The 22,779-nt window shown below is 42.7% G+C and overlaps 2 protein-coding genes across 7 annotated transcripts in view; one reads left to right on the top strand and one right to left on the bottom strand.

The window, feature by feature from the left end:
• Positions 1 to 9,840, top strand: part of pax5 (paired box 5) — a 41,992-nt gene extending 32,152 nt beyond the window's left edge. For all 6 annotated transcript variants that reach the window (XM_057036236.1, XM_057036233.1, XM_057036238.1 and 3 more), the window contains exons 9-11: positions 505 to 591; positions 2,134 to 2,220; positions 3,717 to 9,840. In XM_057036236.1, the coding sequence (XP_056892216.1) occupies positions 505 to 591; positions 2,134 to 2,220; positions 3,717 to 3,799 (257 nt within the window). In that variant the 3' untranslated portion in view covers positions 3,800 to 9,840. The remainder of the gene's footprint in view (positions 1 to 504; positions 592 to 2,133; positions 2,221 to 3,716) is intronic.
• A 6,483-nt stretch (positions 9,841 to 16,323) lies between these two features.
• melk (maternal embryonic leucine zipper kinase) lies at positions 16,324 to 22,369 on the bottom strand. Its single transcript, XM_057036552.1, has 18 exons — positions 22,213 to 22,369; positions 21,882 to 21,975; positions 21,712 to 21,797; positions 21,290 to 21,406; positions 20,951 to 21,094; positions 20,790 to 20,858; positions 20,611 to 20,703; positions 20,328 to 20,426; positions 20,155 to 20,223; positions 19,889 to 19,987; positions 19,694 to 19,780; positions 19,434 to 19,565; positions 19,133 to 19,294; positions 18,709 to 18,985; positions 17,479 to 17,575; positions 17,244 to 17,400; positions 17,070 to 17,173; positions 16,324 to 16,989 (listed from the first exon to the last, which is right to left on the bottom strand). Exons 2-18 carry the CDS (start codon positions 21,958 to 21,960, stop codon positions 16,812 to 16,814), a joined length of 2,049 nt encoding a protein of 682 aa, XP_056892532.1. The 5' UTR covers positions 21,961 to 21,975; positions 22,213 to 22,369; the 3' UTR covers positions 16,324 to 16,811.
• Positions 22,370 to 22,779: the final 410 nt, after the last annotated feature.

The following is a 22,779-nucleotide window of genomic DNA, read 5'->3' on the forward strand; positions in this document are numbered from 1 at the left end:
GGGATCCCCCCCCCCCCCCGGGAGGAGCGAAGGTTCGGGAGAAAAGAAAGAAAGAGCAAGAGATTGAAAAAAGAGAGCAGGTCTGTGGAGAAATGGGGGGAAAGAGGAGAAGAAATGAGGGAGAATGTTGTTTTGATGTGAAGGGTGATGGGCGCGTTGTAGTCGGGAGGGCCAGAGGGCGGAAGAGAAAAGTAAAAGAGAGAGGCTTGAATGGGAGCGCGGGAGGGGAAGATGAGGGGAAGACGAGAGGAAGAGGAGACCCCAGACAGTAAGTAGTAAATGAGGGAGAAAAGCTTCACTATCATTTGCTGTTGGGGAGGAGCACTGGATGATCTCCACTCACCCGGTCTGGCACAGCACAAAGCTCATCTAGAAACTCATAAATGAGTGTTTTTCCTCATTATATGACAAAAATTCCTGATTATCAACAAGTAACCTCAAGCTCAAATCAGGTTGATGATCTTCACCCTCTTCTCTCTTAATGTGACATGTCCTTTCTTGCAGGTGGAGATTTTTCTGGAAGTCCATATTCCCATCCCCAGTATTCCACGTACAATGAGTCATGGAGATTTCCCAACCCCAGCCTATTAGGTATGCATGATCCTCGTCTGCCCACTTGTAAGGACGAGAACCAGATCCACTTCATCACAGAACTTCATCTGTGCGCTTCATTTCAGTCCATCTCACATCCCAGTGCCAGTGTAATGTCCTGTACAATACTGGACATTCCCCTCATTTCATTCCAATTCATCCGTATTCGGCTGAACAGCACAATATATCAGAGACGTGCTAACAACTCTGTGGATTGTTAAAAGATGATTGAGAGTATGAATGGATTCAGAGACAAGTGTCGGAGAAAAGTGATCGGCATGAGTCTCCATTGTTGCTTTTGTGTTGCCTTTGGTACTTCCTGTCATACTGTTATTACAGAATAATGATTCGTTGGGGTGCCCTGTCGCGAATCAATCAGAGTCAGAACCTGGCTAGGTTCTATCTGAGTAGAAAACATTTTTTAACACAACTTTTAGAAAGGAATAACAGCAAAATCAAACAACAAATATACAGACAAACTTTGCCTACTTTAGATTAAATTTAACCACTTAAGATTGGATGTAGTTACTCAAAAAGCATGGATTTATCCTCATTTTTTTGGGGTGAGCCCATTTTGGACGATTTACAATATTAACAAGTTATTTTTTGCATTTCTCAAGTTTTGCTAACAAACTACTCTTTATGCAAGTGGAGTTACAATATCCTTTTAGAAACCTTAATGTCTAAACTGAAACCAAAAATAGGACGTAACCAAGAAAACAAAAACAGAACTGCAGAAAGAAAATAGAATATATAATAGTTAGTTGGGCAGAAGTTGTGTTGGAATATCTCTGGTGTCCCAATGGGCTTGGCTAAAACCAATATCACAGGATAAACATTTTAGAATTGTTTAAAGGTAGATAATTTCTTCCCCAGTGTTGAAAAAATATCCAGTGTCAAAGCCAGTTTAGACACAGCCATATAGACATCAGGGGTTTGCAATTTAAAGGTCAATAGGTGAGAAGGGTCTATGGCAGGGGTGGGCAAACATTTTGATTCGTGGGCCACAATGGGTTCTAACATTTGACAAAGGGGCCGGACCAGGAGGAGATGGATGGATGGAGTGCTTTGGTAACCTCACCTCATTAGAGAAAAAATACACATCTTGGGATATGGAGAAAACATGTGCTTTAATTTCAAATGAAAATGAAGAGACAAAATATCTGACTTTGGAATGAGTCTTAAAACACTTAAAATCAAATGAATAAAATGTGCCTTTTTAAAAAAAATTAATAACCATTTCTATTTTAAAGCACTGAAAGTTCTGTTATCCTTCAGGATATCACCGTCACTCTCCTCCTGACTGTCTTTTTTCTAGTGGGAAAACACCAGAATTGCAGTGAAAATTTAACATTAACAAGGTTTATTCATTTAATTTTTCAAGTTTGGCGGGCCGGATTAAAACGTTTAACGGGCCGCGTGTGGCCCCCAGGCCTTAGTTTGCCCATGCCTGGTCTATGGCGTGCTGACCTGTCGCCTGCTGCACCCAGTTCCTCTTCGCACCTCTCATCTCAATCCTCCCCTCCCTCTCTCTGTCCCCAGTGTTTCAGCAGGATTATGGGTCTCTCCTGGGGACGGAAATCGGCTGCTCCTCCAGTCTCTTCACCAGCCAGGCAGGACAGATGCAAGGTAGGTGAAGGAAGAAGGGAGAGAGGAACAGATACAGCAAACGAGAGAATACAAAGAGCAGGTGATGATTTAGCAGTGGGGGGGGGGGGGGGGGGGGGGGTGGAATTATAGAAAGAATAAAGAGCCTGCAAGGGGACAACAGCAAAAAAGGGATAGAAAGATGATGGAAAGTGTGGAACATGGAAGAAAGGGGAGTTTTAACAAAAAGAGGGGACAGAGGGCACCTCAAGTCTTGATAGGGACCAAATAGTTTGTTCATTCCGCTTAATGCTGCACTTTCCAAAGAGATTTCAGAGATTACTTGAACTGTGGACAGACATAACCTGTCAACACACTGCTGATTGACTGATGGAAGTGACAGAGGCAGGTGTGTGTGTGGGTGTTTGTGTGTGTGTGTGTATGTGTGTGTGTTGGGAGTTTTTCCTCGGGGTTACAATATTGAACTGACCTCTTCCCTGAGGAGAGAATAGACTCAAGGGCTCAGTAGTAGAGCTGTACTCAGCATGTCAGCTTAAACTGTCACTTAGGTAGGTGTGTGTGTGTGTGTGCGTTAGAGAGCATGAGGGCAAGAGAACGATTGAAGTCAGGAGACAAAAATGTAGGAAAAGCGGACCGACCTTTTATTGGTCGCGCATGACGTGCAGACTGATATTTTTGGTCATTAGCTTCATCAGCTCATGTCATCTCATCCCGGCCTTTCACTGCTCACATTCAAAGTAAAATATAATCTGAGCAGCGAAATGAAAGCCGCTCATTTTACATTTACCCCGCATGTCATAAAACCCAAGTCATTCACGGATAATTCATTCAGTACAACTCGGCTTCTGCTTTTTTGGGCCAACAATCATTTCTAACAATCATTTCTATCAGTACGAAGGAATATTGCAGTGGAAAAGTTAATTGTTCTGATATGGAAGTGCGACGCCATTACCAGTATTACATTAAAAGGGCTCAGGATACATATAACTAATGTTGACTAAGGTCAATTAATCATTGTAACCAATGGAGGTGGAATTTCAAGATCGTATAGTGCTTACATGTGAGCAATGACATCATCAAAAATAAGAACGCTGAGTGTAACAATGATAACTGTACGTGGGACAAAGACGAGTAGAAGAATGACGGAAATGTGCCGTGAAGTTAGACATTGAGTTCTCAATTTTGGATGGCGACTCCATGCATAGCAACTGAACCAGTCATGTCACTATGCGGTGTGCTGTTACAACATAATCGCCAGCTCTGATTTCTATGGCAAATAAAATGCGCTATGCATTTCCAGTCAGATGACTTCAGCTCTATGGAGCACGTTAGTGTCCCTATATTATCCTTTTCCCTTTCTTAGATTAGATAACGTATACCTCTAATTTACTGTTACAATTATTAGAATAATAAAAGTCCAAATTACAAAGCTAGTCGAATCCACTACTGTATAAATGGTGCGCATTTTTTTCAATACTGCACTTGCATTAAATAAATGAGGGTTTGTTTTTTCCCAGGGTCACCGTATTACTACAGTGCAACATCCCGGGGGGCCGGCTCTGCTGCCACTGCAACAGCCTCTGCGTACGACCGCCACTGACCCCCCCCGCCTAGAGGAGGAAACACAGACGAGGGGTTGAGGAATGGATGGATAGCACCAGCATGGCTAACAACTAATGGGCCAATGAGGAAGAAAACGATTTCAAAATTTACGTTAGTGAAGTTTAAGTATTCTTGGATTTGACAAACTGCACTGCGACATAAGCTAACTGTATGGAATACAGGCAGCAGTGACAATAACTGATCGGAAGCTTTTGTAACAAAACATAAATTGGGACCTTCCTATGTTGTGTCAAAGCGCAGACTCCCTATTGAGTCTTTAACCAATCATCTGTACATCCAGGACACCAGTGCCGCTTGCTTATCTGCTTTTAGCTCAAGAATATTGTGGATGAATTCTTTTTAGTGGGTTCAGAAAATTAGCTCTTTTCCAGGCTGTGTCTCTGACATGGGTCAATCGTTTTTCTATGCCATGCTACCATGAAGGAAAGACAATCCAATTCTCATAACTTTAAATGACCAAAACAACATATGAGCATCACTCTCTGCTGTAGATTCATCAATCAGTTATTACAAGGCTTCATAAATGAATCAGTCCTGTTTTCACTTATTATTTTACAATTGGCCACATGCGTAGCCCCAGTTGCATTAATTAGAGTTTCCGCTGCAACGGTGCATTCACAGCTCACTTCATTTGCTGTCCAAACCACTCGATGGATCTATAAACTTGGAGCCTTTCCCCCTGTTGATTTCGTTTTTTCTGAGATGGAGAAAAATACAGCTGTACTAAATGCATCACTTCAACCTACAAAAGAGTTTGTGGTGGTTGGTCCATTTGTGTTGAGCCAGTCATTGTCTGCACCATACATACCCTAAAATCTGTCATTTTTAATGGAAATAGAAACATGCTAGTCTGAGAAACCACACCATCGTCAACAAACTGACTCATCTTAAAACAGAAAGAAAGAGGAGCATTTCCACAAACTGTTTGGGATTCATAACATTGCGTCTTTACAGGCTTAAGCATCAGTCAGTTTTAGCATTTGTAACCAGATCCAGATGTTTTTCCAAATCGTTCCGATATTGGCACTGTAGAATATGCATTGTACACCACTGGCTGAATATCAGGAGTCTCAATAAAGCACAGCATACATTTGAGCACTCACAACAGACCACAGTCCCCCCTGCACCTGCTGGGAGGTTTGTTGTACAGAAAGGTGCTATCCTACCTCCCAACCCAGATTCAGTCCCGATCGAGAGCTATTTATAACAGAAGACACACAGAGTAATATATTAAGAATCTTTCCAGCGTGACACACCTTGAAGAGTGTGAACGTCTGTAATGAATTACGAATGAAGTATTTGTCACACTTTTGTGCTAGAATAGTGATATTGATGATAGTGACGATGACAACGACGATGCAGTGAAATATTACAACTTAAAATAATAGATAGAAGACGTTTCTTAACTATGATTTCCTGTATGTTTTCCTCCCCTCTGTTATTGATGAACTACTTCCTAAATTAACAAGATAAGCCAGGACGCTCCGTCTCTCTTTAACTCCCCAAAGATGGCCCCCCCAGTGGATCGGCTGACTAACTGAAAGCACAAATCGTCATTTAAGTCACCACTTTACCTCTTAGACTGCTTTTATGTACTCTTCTCTCCTCCTTCTTCCCTTGAACACTTGTACCTGTTTGGAAATTGTTTCTATGAAAGCACTGAAAAACAGCTTGTTTGTTTGTTTTTGTCTGTCTCTTGCATCAGTTCTGCGCTGTGACAATGTCTGACACCAGGGTCGAGGCCTTACCTATCATGTACAGACAGAGTAGGACAGATTTGCCCTTGAGCACTGACCTGAATTCGGTGTTTTATTCTTCTTGTATGTCAAAAAGCCGTTCGCTTTATTCTCGCGAGGTGGCAACATTGTCCTGAATCTGTACATAGTTTCCTGTCTCACTTCTGTCCATACAAGATTTGTACAGTAATCAGTGAAGAATAAGTCACGATGTTAATAGAAATTCCAATTATTCATGTTTGGAGATAGATTTAGTAATGGAACCTTCTTTATTGTAAAGAAACTAAGATGAGTACACTGTTACTTTTGACCTCTCATGCCAGGTCTCCCATTTGTTTTATGGTTTCTTTTAGGTATGTGTGGATGACTTCCTGTTTAACTTTTAATAGCTAACGGATTGGAGGCACTAAATCTGTAAGTTTTAGATAAACAAATTCTGATAAAAAGAGAACGGAGCTGTTAGATTCTCAGTCTTTGTTGTTTCTGAAGTTTGAAATAGTGACATAATAGAGCATTTCTCATTCCTGAACTTGATGACTGAAAGAAGCTTGTTGTGATGGCTCGCTCGCAACAGGAGCCTTTTTTGTTTCCGTTGTTCTCTCTTGATCTGAGGCATTATGAAACCTGAACCACACCAGCTGAAAACAAGGACAGTGCCTTTAGTTTTATATCGTCAAATCCCCCCTCCGAATGAGCACTAAAATAAGACTCAGCATCCGTCCCCACCATAGTTTAAACTCTGTCCGGTCAAATACAGGTCACAAGGTCAAGCCTTTCACTAATGATGTGATGTCAACACTGACATGATTTCTAAGCTGCCAACTTCACCAAATGAAGGATTTCCCTGATCTGATTGCATCTGTTCACACATACCGGTAATAGGTCACCTTAATATTTATACATATAGTAGGTCCCTCAACTTGAACATTTCAATCGCGAATACATAAAAAGTTCTAAACATAAAATATAATAGCCTCATATGAAGGATTAATCTGTGCTCTAATTTTAAAATGACATCAAGTTGCCATAAAAAATATTAGGAGTATAAACTATGCGGTAACAACCACAGTTGTTTGAAATCAAATGAATTCATAATTAAATTTCTGTTAGGTTATCTGTATTTAATTGGGAAAATATTGGTTTACATGAGCTTCAATTTCCACATTACAGTATTGAAGGGTATTAAATGCTACAGCTTCCCCAACAACAGAGGCATTGTTCTTAACACTTTTAAATTATAAAATAAACTTATCTGCATACTTTTTAAGCAAATCTCTCATGTCATCTTTCTGCAGCCTACAGTATCCACAAAGGATCATGTTATGTGTTTTATGATTTATTTTATGTTTTATTTCTAGTCCCACCCTATGAGGTAATCAAGCTCAGTGAGAACAGTTGCCTCCTTTATAACCAAATAAGCCACATAACATTACACAAACTTGTCAGGTTATTTTAGCAAATGACATTTTGATGCCTGGTGTATTTGCCCTTACCCGTGTATTTTTGATGCTTTAACCCTTAAAACTCGGTTGATTCAGAGGCTACTATATGCAGACATACATTATCAATATGATGGAAATGTCACTGATATTTATTGGATATTTACTGGACAGCAAGTGTTCAAAATTTATAGGAGAGGGTCCGGCACCACAATTGCATGAAGCCTGAGGCAGCACCAAAGTGAGCATGATTATTTGAACAGTTGGGACTGAGAACACACAGAACAAGATACATTAAAACTAAAAAAAGGCACAGTATGATTCAAAAACACCGCAAATGTAACAGATACATTTTCAAACACACATATGTCTGATTCTGCCTCTGTGTGGACTCCCACTAATTTATCAACCCCCCCTTTCCTTAACCCTAATTTTGACTCTGGCCCTTTAATGAAAAGCAAGATTTAACCCTCAAATAGCCCTTTGAACTTGGCAATACAAAATGTCCTCACTTCTCAAACGGTCCCCATTTTGCCAGGGAAATGTGCATTCTGGCCCTCTCTTGGTAGCCAATTCAAGAACCAACACACACACACACACACACTGCAAACATGAAGAAGTATTGATTGAAGGCCGTTCCCCTTGAGTAGGTGAATCCAGTCGTGCCTCCTCCCCCATCCGGCCAAATAATTCAACATTCGAATCCGCTGATACATTAACAGGATTATTTGCTAACTATGCATCTCATGGTGACACAGCTTGCCTCGCCATCGCTTTGACCTAATTGGTGCGCGTGTGGAGAGAATGGTTCCTCGCAGTCACATAAATTGGCAGATGTGACATTGACTGCAACGGTGAGAGGGGAATACCGTTGTGGGTGGTACTGTAGGAACATGGTGGGCATGGACACACACACACACATTCTCACAAACACATAAATATGAGTACAGACACGCTCTCCCTCCTTTGTCCTCTGCAGAGTAGCTATGCCCCTCCTCTCTTGCCCCTGTGTTCCCCAAGGGAGACCAAACCTGCTGTGCCATCAGAAGCTCGTCCCGTCTTTTTTTTCTCTCCCCCTCCTTCAGCCCTAATCTCATCATATCACATGCACTCCTCTCCTGCACTTCTCTTCCCTCCTGTAGCACTGCCACACCAACGGCATAAGGAGTATTAAAGACTCCTCTGTTGATTTCAGGACTCTGACCTTCCTCAAAAAGTCCCCCTTCAGTCTTCAAACAGTCCTTTTAATCCCCCCCACTAACACACACACACACACACACACTCACACACCAATACACGCCACCCCCCACCCCCCACCTTTCTCACTGGTCTCTCCTGCTATTCAGACGCGATGCTCGCCGTCCGGTCGTAAATCCTGCATTGGAATGAAATGGTTTGTACCAAAGCGAGGTCATTTCAATGGCAACATTGAGTTCACGTATTCCACTTCCTGAGTGTGCAGACGCACCAGGTTCAGATCAAACAAAGGCTTTTTCATTGGTACCTCTGCTCCAGTTTGCCAACCATGAAAATGCAATCACATACTGATTTCTTTTATCCCGGCTCCAAATCAAATAGGAAACAGAAATAAATGCAAATGAGCTTCTTCCCCCTCTCTATTATGATTTTTCCACCGCATGTATCTCAATATGAATCCATGAAGATGGTTCCTGCCTTTGGAAAACCTGTGGGGATTTCAGCATCACATCTTGACAGCAATTAGTGGCACAATCTGTTTCATGCTTGCTGATATAACTAGACTCTGGACAGATCTCGTACTGAAGTGTTACAATGTTCTGTACATCTTAATATTATTCAGCTGTGGAAGCGGGGAAAAACACAGAATTCAGCCTACAAAGAAAAAGAATAAATCTACTTTTTAAGCAGACGTGTTAATCAAGAGGGGGAAAAATAGTAGATAACATGTTTTTTCACCTTACTGTGGCCTTTCGTGTTAAAATCTAGAGTTTTTGTTTTTTTTCGTGCGTCCATGGCTTCCTATACGGGGTGTGTAAGAGATCATTCTATCCTTATTGTTCTGGTTTAATTTTTATTAAAAAAATAAATAAAATAAAAGAAGAGCAAACTAAAGCTAGAAATGCACATCCAAATGCAAAAAGGTGAATCTGTATGTGACGAGTCGACCTGCTCCACTCTGCAGAAATCAGAACAAAAACATATCTGTAACATTCACCAAAGTCCGCGATGCCTGTTTTAAATAAGAAATTCTTGAACATAAAAAAGAAAAAAAAACAGCAGAAATGACTAATAATACACAAACAGAAAATGATGACAAATGCCTTCGGATTATTTGGAAGGAGGGGTTAAAAAAGAAAAAGAAATGCTTCTTTAAAAAACGTGTATGTTTTCTATTCAATTTTCTAGTAGTTGCAAAACAAAACTTGGTGTTTTTCTCTGTGTGTTGTGTGTTGTCTTAATATTTGAATGTATTTTACTGCAGTGCGAATTTGCCAAAGATATCATATCACTCAATTTCTCTTTTACCGTTTTTTCCTCTTTTCTTTGTTTTTAATTTGTTGACTGTGACCAATTACATTCAGAAAACTGGACATAAATAGTGAATTTGATATTCAGCTTATATTCTGATTTGTTATGTTAATAATGTTATTTTTCTATTTGATTGTGAAATATTCTGTTGCAGTTTGCTTGACGCATCTCTTCACTCTCAGTCTGTGTACCTGTTCATCCGTCCACCTGAGTGACTGTTGTTGGTGAATTAATTATGTACCTGTAATGTGAAACTAAGAAGTAATTATTTGTAAATATTTGCCATAATTTTATTGGTCCATCAGAATAAAACAATAATTTTTTTGAAATTAAAAGTTATTATGCATCATTTTATTTAACCTACCACACACACACACACACACACACACACACACACACACATTTTTGTACTTCTATCTGTGTGGGGACCTTTATCACTATAATACATTACCCAGCTCCCTACCTTCACCTTATCCATTCCAACCAAACACATAACCCTCTCCCAAACTCTGACCCTGACTAAAACCCAATTCTAACCTCAACTTCTATCCACATCTTAAGCTGCAAACAATCCTTTGAAGTTGTGAGGAACAGCCAAAATGTTACACACAGTCTTGGTAACTCTAGCCTGTTCAGTTGGTTTTGTATGTGTGTGTGTGTGTGTGTGTGTGTGTGTGTGTGCGTGCACGTGTGTCTGTTGAGGGGCTCTGAGCTCATCCCATCACTCCAGTACCGGCCAGAACATTTCAGTGCTGCAGTGTTGGCTGCTAGCCGAGACCATGAGGGGGGCAGACGTAGATGTGTGTTTGTGTCTGTGACAGAGAGCGTGAGGAGGAGACAAGGGGGGAGTGGGGTGATAATACGACACCAGCCACAACATGGTGACAACAAGTCACACACACTGAAAACAGCAGACACCCAGCTTGAGACACAGGCCGACCTGTCTGCAGCTTGGGTGCTTGCCCAGGACACCCAAATGCCAGAGTGTCCTTCATTTAATCTGTGTGTGTGTGCTCGTGAGCGCACTTGTGCAGGCGACAAAAGACACCGAAGAGGGGTACAATATAGTTTTGACAATAGTTTGAAAATAGTCTGTAACACTTTATGAGTGTTTTGTTAATTGATATTGTTATTAATATTTCTGGAATGTCAGACTTGTGTTTTAACCTTTCAGCCCAAGATTCAGTTATGATCAACCTCTATTCCAATTCATGTTGATAAAGTGCTGTACAAGATTAATACTTTAACTGCATAAGAATCAGAATTAAAAATAAGAAAGGAAAATAAATGCACTTCTTAAAATGAGTGCAAAATAAAACCAAAAGCCATTTCTATTTATTTTTGATCTTGTCAATACCCCAAATAATTGCACAGCAGAAATCCAGTTCCTCTGGCAACTATACCTTAATAAATGTTTAGGAAAAGAAAGTGAAACTTCTCATTTTGATGATTTACTTGTACTTGTACTCTACTGTTGCAGTTCCTATGCTAATGTAAAATAAATGATGATTTCAGCAGCAGCAATTTGGTTGATAAGGTTTAATAAGCGACCAAAGTTGTACCCGAATTCTGATGCGTTACGAAACGTACGACTTTGAAGGAGATGAACATTTGCATTAGTTCTGAAATGCTACGTTAGCTTGATGGTATTCATCGCGTGTAGCGATCTGTGACAGGTGTTGAGCGTGATCCATCACATCAATGTCTGTCTGGAACATAAACCTCTGACAGCGCTCAGTTTGAAAACAGCATCTCACCCTCTGCCATACTTATTCTCCTCCATTATTCCAGATTACATAATGCGACCACACACTGACGTGTTCTACCTATCCTTCCCCCTCCCACACACCCCACCCCAGCTTAATACAAGAGCAGGAGACAGACAACAGTGGTACTTACGGAGGCCAAGAAGTCATGCAAATTAACGTCAGTCAGCATCAGTATTTCTTTTGGCCCTCCACTGTCTCTGTAGGAAGGAGGCAAGGGGCCAACTGAGCATAATTGGGTCTCTGCTGATTAGCGAAATGGGGTTTCCTGCAGGAGAGGCGGGTGGGACACGGAGGTTCAGAGTAAGAGCAGAGCCCAAGAATCCAGTGGAACGATAAAAGAAGACAGAAGAAAACATGTTCTGCGTCTGTGCTGTGATCCAGTGAGAGTAGGTTTGGGTCCTTCTGAGGTCTACAGGGAGTTTATGGTCTCTGTGTCTGTGTGGGTTTTTCTCCTGGTCCAACAATCAAAACATGAACATCTGGCTCCTCTGAAACTCCCAGGTGTTATCATACCTCCGAGAAACATCTTTCCAGCAATATAGGTCAGCTTCTCAGGAACCAAATGGGTGGTTAAATTAGTTAACCGGTAGTCGACTGAAAGGAACTACCAACAGCCAGAACATTTGGGCTGTGATGGTTGACGTTAACCATCTTCAAAGAGCCGTCATCAGGATGAATGCGCGTTGATATTTTCCTTTGTTAAGTGAGACGTTCACTCCTAATTCCTGTATCCTCTCCTGTCAGTTATCATTGACATTATTATTAGTTTTCATCTCCAACCAACTCATCAAAACAGAAAAACGTTCTGATAGACTCACTCTGGAAAAATATGGTTTGACCTTTCGGCAAAGACATTCTGTCTTATACAGAATTACACGTGTCTCATTGCCCTTTACAATACACACACACACACACACACACACACGGAGGTCACAATTGTCCTGATTACACATGGACAGCAGTAAAGATGAAGGGATGTATGGAGCTCTGGTGGGCTGCGGTTCAGCCATTAGGCGCTCGCTGCAAACCACCACATGAAACACCATGTAAAGCCCCCCCCCCACCCATCCCGATCCCGTCATTCACCATCAGTCCCTCACACTGATACTACATGTAACAAATGTCAGACATGACTACTGCGTGTGTCAGTGCAGAAGGGCCGCTGACGGGCACGGAAGCAGCTTGTTGAACTAATAGTCTAACTAATGCAACTACGACACCCCCCCTCCCTCCCCCTGTAAAACTGACATCTACGAAGTGCGTAGAGAGGGAGGAAGAGGGGTGGAAAAAGAGGAAGGCTGGAAAAAATGTGGAGGGGAACTGGCTGACAAGCGGGAGACCCCCTACGCCCTCCCATCTGACTGTCTGTCTCCACTTCACTCCCCGAAGGTTTGTCTCAGAGGATAGTGCTATGATGAATAGGCCTGTCCAAGCTAACCTAGCAGACCAATTAGGGGGGGGGGCGAGTGAGAGAGACAGTGAGAGAGAGGGGGAGAGAGAGAGAGATGAACAAAAACTTAAGCAAGGAGACAAAGTAGAGAGAAGGGCAGGAAGGTTAAATGGAGGTAAGAGGATCTGGGTAAAGAGGAGGGTGGAAGACAAAGCACGATGGGTGTGTGTGTGTGTGTGTGTGTGTGTGTGTGTGTGTGTGTGTGAGCTGTCAGTGCTGAAGGAGAAGCAGTGCACGAGGGGCTGGCCTCTTACAGTATGTCTTAACCTCTTCTGAGGCTTTGACAGCAGACGAGGACCTCGGCCACTTTCCCGTCTTCTTCCAGCTCGTATTAGTCCTGAACGCAGCACCACTGTCACCTCAACATATTAGGATTTATGGCCACTGGGGCCGTCTGTGATTGATGAAGGGATGAGACCAGGTCCTAAGTAAGGACATTTGACCCCCGATTGGTATAAATGGCAGAAAATGTTCATGGGCATTTACAGGAGACACATGTGGTTTTATTGAGGAAACCATCTTGTGCTATGTTCAGTGCATGTACATGTGCGCAACATTAACTGAAATGATCCTTTGAGTGGAAATAATTATCTGATGACAGGAAACTCGTTTTCATTTCTATCCTTTCATTATAGCCTCCTGTTTGTAACGTTAATTGGTTGAGTCTGACCGAGATCAAAGTCCAGCTCAAACTTCCTCCTGTTTTCCTGCCAAGACAATTTCCCCCCTTGAAACATACATTTGATAAATGACCTCCATAACGCTCATCTTCCCAAATAGAAAAAAAACCTCATCCCCCGTCTTTCCTTCCTCCAGACGATCTCGGTCCATCCTCCGTCCATCTCCGAGACAATTGCCAACATTCCGCTTCCTATTTATGGCTAACAATTAACCAGCACGGTCGGAGGCTACTCCATGAGAGGAGAGCGCCGGGAGACGAACGGCAGCGGAATGAAGTTGAGTCAACAGTGAGAAAGAGAGAGTAAGGCTGACAGCACAATTAAGGTTTTTAATTCTCTGCTTGAGTGGGCCGGTCCAGTCTTTATGCTAATTAGGATGCCACAGCCATGTAATAAATCTCTATGATCCAGCTTCATTTCCCCTCTGTCTCCGTCTGTCTCTTCCCCACCCATTTACAATGGCACAAAAAGTTTTGGCCATTACCTTTTCATGGCTACATACCCTCAGGAGTGCTAACAGTTTTCTAAAATTGTTTCTTTCTGGGCATTTCTGGGTATTCTGAGAGCCACAGTCTGGCAGCAAATGCTGTTTACTGGTTGACCAAGTAGTGTGTGACTGGACAACACATGCTTTTTCTCTTTGTTAACTCCTTTTATTATTGCTTTTGTGGAATGTGCTTGGCATGCCCTCCACCCTTAGAAAACACACATTTAAAACCACAGTGAATGCCAAAAGATCGTCTTCCTCTTATCCGCTCATTTCCATTTGATGGACGTGTCTAATGACAACATCTGCAAACAGGAAGGAAAGAACACAACAATCCGCAGATAATTGGAGGGTTGCGTACACAGGCAGAAGAGGAAAAATAAGAAGTATATACATTTTCACCCTCATTTAGGTCGCAAGGACTCGCGCTAATCCAATTTAAACACGGATTCTGTACAAATATTGTTCCGGTTCCTGTATAATAACACACTGCACGCACGCGCACTTGTGTGTGGATCCAGTCAATTTACAAGTGATGTTATCCTTGCTGCACAACTCTCCGACTGAACAGCTTGAGACTGGTTCTGGGTTGCAGGTTCCCCGTAGTCTTCGGCTGGCATCTTTTGTCACAGGCGGTGGCGTCCACAGCCGCCCGGTGGCGCGTCATTTTCAAGACGGCCATGGCGCCGAGCACCACAGCCAGATGGAGCAAGTAGAGAGCGATGCGAAGACACGTCAGGAGGAGGGAGACACAGATGCTGAGCACGGACCAAGGCCAGGCCAGGAGCAGCAGCAGGGAGTGATGGACGGAGGTGAGGAAGAGGGCCGGGAAAGACAGGACGAGCCTGAGCACCGTGGAGGTGAGCCAGGAGTACAGAGACAGAGGAGACAAGAGGAGAGACGCCACAGCCTCACCTGCAGACGCCGCCTGAAAACATGAATAAGCATTACATGGTGGAGCACTAGCATTAAAATTCTCCGGCATAATCAATTCACTCCCGGCCTCCCAGCGTTGTTTATTTGTGTCAACCTACCACACAAGGATTTCCCTGCACACTGTTGTTAAATGTGTGTTCTTTGTACAGCCCTGCGAAGAGAGAAGATGATGCCATGATCATGGTTCAAGACACAATAAAGCTAACATAGATTTGGTGTGAGAAAGAACAGTAGAAACCCACATAGAGAAAGGAGCAGGAGGCTGACTCCAAGAATTAACCTCATTTCTTCACACCTGAAAACAGCCACAGCATGAAAAAGTGTAGACATTTAAATGTCGATCGCCTGCGTTTTTCATATTTACTCACCCAGCACGGTTGCAGCCCCAGAACACACAGTTGCTAAACTTCTCAGCTCTGGCTGATTAATCCTGCAAGGCATGCTCTCTAACTCTCCCTTAAATAATAAGCTACCGCTAAAGTCAACATCGGGAATCTTTAGCGCCACCTGTTTGAGAGGAGGTGCAGTGTTGCTGGTGCCAACTGGGATGAAATGAAGCTACAGCACAGAAGTTGAATAGAAATATTAAATTAAAATCTTCAAAATTAAATCTCATTTTCAAAAAAAAATTAGGGAAATTGCAAGGTAGAATTTATTCTTTAGGAAAGAAATTATTTTTAAAAGTCTTCACAACAGCTTGACAAGCTAAGGCCGTGGATTAGGTTGATGATGAACCTCATAATCTGTGGAGCACCTGAACACAGCTGCAGTGAAGCAACAATGCGTGAGAAATATTCCATCCAAGTACTAACAACAGTTATTTTACATTCTTTGAAATAATCAAGCACAAAAATCACTGAGATGTGACGATAAATAACATATTTCCTGGACCTGGAGGCATCTTGCGTCGATTAAAAATCAATCCCGGCTGCAGAATTCTGAAACCCCAGAAAGTGTTTCAGCTCATGAAACAACATTCTCCTCCATCTGTGTTTTAAGTCAATCAAAATTCTAAACAATCCTTTCTAATAGAGTCAGAGGATGAAGAGAATCTTTTTTGATAGAGGACGTGTGATGACCTCAGCACAGCAGGAGATATTTGTAACCTTAACCTCTGTCCTCGACCATCATCCCCACCAACTCTCCCTCATCGAGGTTAAACCCCTCCAATCATTCTTTTACCCTTCCCCTCCCTGCTGGGCTGCCAAGGAGAGCCTGCAAAGGACTGCCAATCCACAGCGGAGCTGTTAGCATCATTGCTACCCTTTTGTGATGTTCCAGGCAATGATCATTTGGTCATCCTGCTCCAGCTGAATCAATTATTCTAGTTACTGAATTAACAAAGGAATAAATCCTGTAACTCGGAAATGAAAAGATTTATTTCTTCATATGCAGCTAATATGAGCCAGAGCAGCTCCGTTATCACAAACAGTAACATGATAAAGAAGAGGATCACAGGTCAAAACACTGGATTATCAGAGATGAAACAGAACATGTTACGTAGCAGAAACCATTTATTTTTGCTCCTCTTACATCTCAAACTAGACAGACATCGAAAGGTAAAACAAGTAAAAACATCGTAATTGGAAAATAGATTAAAAACTGACAGTAAATCAGTGGTTCTAGTTATCTTTATGTTACTATCTCATATTTAGCATCTAAAAGATTGAATAACAGCATCAGGACATAAATATAAAGGATAACAAGCCAGAAGGTTCACTGTAAACAGCATATTTCATCCACATTTTCATCTCCAGAGGGCTGACAAGGACTGGAGTAGCTTAAAATGTTTCATCAATGTGCAGCACATGACGCTTTAAATGTAAAATTCATGCTGAGGATTATTGGCAGACCTGTAAAAATGTTTAAATATACACAATGGATAAAGACCAACTTGAAATATGCTACAACACGTCTGAATAATCCGCCTCATCTCTGGGACATAAAACATGTTGCCAGCGTTGAAGAAACAAAAGTGCATTGTTCAGATACTAGATGTGGAGAGGATGTCTTCCACCAGATGTTTATAGACCCAGGCGTCGCCCTTCAGCCTCTGCCTGCGGACTCCGACGACCTCTGGCCTCTGCAGTAGGCACACCTCCAGCTCAAACGCCATGGTTACCTTCCCAAAGTCGCCCTTGGTCCGACACTTGAGGGTATACCTTTAGTGAAGAAGAAAGGAGGTGAGCAAAGCCGGATTCAGGGATGGAGCGCCTGCTAGTGGGTTAATGTGTCCTTTTACCCTTTCTGTGTGAAAGCGACATTTTTCTCTGGTAGAATAGAGAGGATCTGGTTAAGAACCTGGTCTGGGTTGGTCTGACTGGTCAGAGTAACGTTGTACTGTGGCTGAAAGGAAAAACCCAGATTTGCTTAGAACAAGAGCAGAACAGCAGAGATCTCAGGCGGTTTTATGTACCTTGATCTTGCGCGGGCCGTCGCGCAGAGCTCGTCTCTTGCTCGGAGTCAGCATGTTGATGACCTTATCCAGGCCTCGCTCCAGAGAGCCGAAGACCTTCCCTCCTCGTTTCTTCTTCCCGCTGTCTTCTGTTACAGCCAGGTCCAGAGACCGGGACCTGAGGACGTCGGGTCACATGGTCACGTCTTCTTCCAAATACGACACAACTGTGCATGTCTCCATGATGGTAACTCACCTCCTCTCAGGACTGAAGGTCAAAATTCCAATGTCAGGAATCTCCTTATTCTCGACCGTTGCCCTCTTATTGTGATCTTTAGAGCTGCTGTTTACACCTAGAAAAAGATCACAATATGCGAAGGTTACATGTTTTCTGTTCAAGTGAAACTCTTAAGCAGTATGTAAATTAAACTTTGACAGGCCCTCATCTGAAATTCTTCTGCTTTGCTCCATTTCTTAAAAATGTATGCTGATACTTTTATGACTGAACAAACCCACATAATACAGTCGAGACCTCAAACAGCCATTAACAAGTAAACTGGATGAGATGAAGTGAGGTGAAGTGACCGGCACAACAGTGTTTTACTCTTACACAACTGACTGCGTTTGACACTGAAGTAAACACAAAAGCTTTGGGATACAGAGACAACAAGTCCGGCAAACACGGGAAAACAGAGAGAGGGGGAGAGAGAGGGAGAGAGAGAGAGAGAGAGAGAGAGCAGGTTTTAGTGGCGAGAGAACACATGTCACTACAGCCCACGTGGGACAGTGAGCAGAGGAAAGAGACAGCTACACCTGTCACAGCACACGCCTTGGGACAGACACACACCGACCAATACATTCACTCACTCTGTGTGTGTGTGTGTGTGTCTATGATGAAGCTTAGAACGGGAGCTGGAAAGAGATGTGGACTGAACAACATTCCAAGGGGATTAGCATCAACAGGTCAGGCTACTGGCTCATAGAGAAAACGGAGACTCTGACAAATAATTAACAAGGTTAATGAGTCGACTGCTGTCCTTCCTTTATAGATAAGTGAACAGAATTAGCTCTTGATTGTAGTTTCACTTCTGAGCTGACAGTGATCGGTGTGTTATGAGCGTGCGTGTGTGTCTGGCTTTTATAGCTGCAGTGACAGCTACATCATAGAAATGGGACTTTTGAATGAGTTGCTGTGGGATTACAAAAAAAAACAGGTCCAATAAACGAGTTTATTACCACAGGACAATTTAGTTGCAAATGTGCGCCGTGTGGATGTGGCACTTGTGATTACGAGAGCTACAGGAGCTTGAAAGACAGATGGGAAAATAAAAGAATGGTGAAGGGGCAGAGGCTCATGCAAATAATCTGATGAAGATTCTTCGACTACAACGTCTGCGGTTGTGAGGAAAATCAATTACAGTAAACAAATATAACTGACGGCCTGAACGTTTCATTATCTGGTGGGTCAGCGGGAGCCTCCTCTCACCTTTAGGCGTGCCGGCATGACCTTTGGTGGCGGTTGAGTTTTGATTGGGCGTGGTGAGCACGTTCCTCTGGCGTGCGTTCTTCTTACTGGACACTGGGGTGCGCGGAGGCGGCAGTGCAAACAGGTCAACCTCTTTGCTGTGTGCAGCAACGTTCTCCTTGTTCTCAGTGGTTCTCTCTCTGCCCCTCCTCTCTTGGCAGTGCTGTGGAGTCATTCGCCCCCTCTCTGAAGTCGGGTTGGAGGCACATTTTCTCTCCACAGATGGAGACACTAGTTTCTTTAGGAAAGAAAATGCAGATGACTGACAGCTAGTGGTGAAAATGTGATTTTATACATATAGTTTACCATTTAAAGGCTTAATCAGGAATATTCTAAATATAGATGTAGGATGTAGACAACAGTAAAATATACATTTGTCACATACCATGTCTTTGCTGTTGGATCCATTTGGTTGACTTCTGACCCCCTTTGGTGTCTCCGGTGCAACTCGCAACCACGGACAATCGTCAATGCACTCCGAGGCGAAATCCAGAGACCTCACAATAACAATGTCCTCGTCCTCACTGAAGTGCAGACCGTCCTGAATCTGAGAGGGAGAAAAAAGAAAATGCATAAAGAAACAACCGCACAAGCTGGGGAATGATTAAGCAAACAGTCTGCTGTGAAAACCGTTCAAGAGGGATGCAGCTGTTAAGACCAAAGACACCAGGGACATCTGTAGTGACCTGTAATCCTTGATGCAGGGGAGAGCTGGAGTCCTCACAGACTGCTGGTTCAGGGCGCAGACGGACAGGTTTGCCCCTTTGCTTCTTTGACAGCAGCAGAAGGTAGGTGGCTGTCGTCTGGTCATACCGCCACTACAGAAAATAACACGCATCATCTCACAACACCTGCTTTTACTAAAAAACATGTAGGCAAAAGGCAGGATTTTTTTGAAATCTAGAAGGGAAGTGTTCACTGATACAGCTAAACAATGCTGACCCACCTGCTGCACTAGTGCTGTGGTGCTCTCCCTCGTTCGCTTCATGCTGACAGCCATCTCAGTGATACAGTCTATATCAATGTGGCCGAGCTACATAAAACAAGAAGCAAGCAAATTCATTACACCTCTAAAGATTCTGCAGCATACATATCATTTACCATTGTGTGTGTGTGTGTGTGTGTGTGTGTGTGTGTGTACCGGCTGCCGGCTGTGCCACTCCACCGGGCTGTTGTAGTCTTTCATGACCCAAGGATGGCCCAGAAGCTGTTGCACTGTGAGACGCCGCTTGGGCTCCACCTACAGGCCAAACACGGAAACTACAAATCAACAGAATATCACTTTTGTACCATTAACCTTAAATTTGATAGGATATGCTGTTCAAAATGAGTAACGGTGTGATAATCTAGTGAATCAGAATGAAATAGCCATATTTATTGTCTTTAAATGAAAATGGATGGATGTACCTGCATCATTTGATTGAGGAGGAGGATGCTACCAGGAGAAAGCCACTGGGGGTTGTCATATTTACCTCTCTATCAACACCAAACATGGACAAAAAAAATGCAAAATGACAACAGCTCAGGAGTTTTGAGACCATGCGTTGCTGGGCAATAAGAAACTATAAATATTTCCTTACTGTAATCTTCTTGTAGAGGATCATGAAGTTGTCATCATCAAAGGGAAGGTATCCACAGAGCAGAGCAAACAGCAACACCCCCATACTCCACACATCAGCCTGGGGGGAAACAATCAGCTCTGTGTTACAGTTAGGACTTCCACAGCCCAGTCGCTCAGACTCTTGGCCCAGTGAATATGGCATATGAATCTTTCACAAACAGATGTTGCGTTTGTCTGAAAGAAACAAACCTTATGTCAGAACACAAACCCCTGGCTCTGGTTCTACCCTGCCAGAATCTCACCTCTGAGCCAATGTACGCTTTCCCCTGGATGAGTTCAGGAGCAGCATATGCAGGACTTCCACAACATGTCATGAGCTCATAACCCAAACCTCCCTGAGAGAAAACAAGTGTAATGATCATCAAAGTTACTCTGAATAATGTATTTGCCTGTACACGGTTGTTTGAACGTGCTTGTATACCTTTGGTTTCGCACACAATCCAAAATCTATTAGCTTCAAGTTGTGGTCTTCATCGATCAGCAAGTTCTCCTACAAAGAAAAGTCAAGACTTTCAGCAAGACATACATGACCATGGCGTCACATTTACTCAGCCATTCCATGCAGTCGACGGTTGGCTTTACCGGTTTGAGGTCCCTGTGAGCGTATCCTTGGCTGTGCACGTAAGCCATCGCTGACACAATTTGCCTGAAAAACACCCTAGTCTCCTGCTCCGACAGGCGATCCTTTGCGATGATGTAGTCAAACAGCTCCCCGCCTGTACAGTACTGAGAAGGGCACATCTGACTACGAGGTCAAGAGGCAGCAGGGAACATCTGATGATGTTTGTTTCAGCTTCTCAAAAAGAAACTTCACACATTTATACTGGAGAAATGAGAATAGATTTGTGGGGCCCTCGTGGTTGTCCCCAAATCCCAGTTTCAGGTCATATTTTGCAAATGAGCCAACATTTGACCATTTACCTCTATCACCATGAAGATCTGGGTAGAGGTCTCGATGACGTGATACAGACGACAGATGTGCTGGTGACTCAAATTCTTCATAGCCTCGATTTCCACCTTGACCCGGGGCAGGTCATCCTGGGGCAGCAAAGAATTCCCTTTTCAAGAATGACCTTTAACCTTTCTACTGTTCAACACAATACTGTCAAATAAGGATCTTAAAGTATGATCTAAGTGTCCCGTACCCACCGCTTGGACTATGGAGTTATGCCTGACCTTTTAAACACAGTTTTTTCACACACACACACACACACACACACACACTCCCAAATAAAGAGTTTGTGTAATAGAAGAAGTACTTCTGGAGCATGCACCTTTATGTTAGGTTGGTCAGGATGCAAATTTTACTATATTTACCCCCAATGAGCATCAATAATACTTACTCCTAAATCCTTCTTGTTCATGATTTTAATTGCAACTTTCTCTCCTGTCAGGATGTGCCGACCCAGCTTGACTTTAGCAAAACCCCCTTAAAGGGAGGGGAAGCAAAAATATTAACTGCACACAGAAAATGCACCAGTGGAACTTCAGCATTTCTGACATGTATTCTCACCCGATCCGATGGTCTCATAAACCTCGTAGTATTTGTAGAGCTCTTCGGCTCCGCGATGCTCCGTCCGCTCCACTGGCATCCTTCCAAAATCTCCCTGTGGTAGAAAAAAGATTCATGGAAATGTTGCGCATAATTCATCAGCCACAAGGACAAACAAAAGCATAAAACCGTGCGTGTGCGCTCCAACCATGCTAGTAAGTGCTAAAACTAAAGCTAGCGACAGCCTTTAAAAACAGAACATCAACTAAAAAATTCATTAAAATAGTAGTACGCTTAAGGGTACCTAAATCTTTGTTTCTTAAAGTTTAAAAAAGGAAGTTTTGACAAGTACCTGTATTCCAAGGAAAACAGGGTAGTTCTCATCAAAAGCTCGAAAGAAAAGCTATGGCAGAGATGTTTGAAGTTTGAATTTCGTACGTCAACGTCACTCTACTTCCGGCTTCCGCTTTGTGCCTTGGGCGCCCCGTGTGGTCAATACTGCTACTACTAGCAATATTAATGACAATAATAATTTTCTTTCTAAACAAAAGGCAGAAAATTAAGATATAATCTCTATTATATCAACCAAAAGTTAAATACTTAAATGTAAAATAGTGCAATAAGTGGTATTTTATCCTTGTTTTTGGCAATTTTACTATGAATACAATCTGACTGAATTAATGAAGGCTGAAGGGCCCAGTTCTTGTAGAATGAAATAAAAACCCCAGCCTCTTTTTTTTAAAAAAAAGAAAAAAAAGTCTAATCCATGCTCATACCAGGTAGGTAACACCAGGGTTCCCACTGGGTGAAAGCATTCTCTGTCTGGGAGGACAGAAAACCACGTTGGATTACGGCCCTCAAGGATTGGGTTTCAACACCCCTAGTTCCACTAAATTAAAGCTCACTGACTCAATCAAAA

This window comes from Takifugu flavidus, chromosome 6 (assembly GCF_003711565.1).
Source record: "Takifugu flavidus isolate HTHZ2018 chromosome 6, ASM371156v2, whole genome shotgun sequence".
NCBI lineage: Eukaryota > Metazoa > Chordata > Actinopteri > Tetraodontiformes > Tetraodontidae > Takifugu > Takifugu flavidus.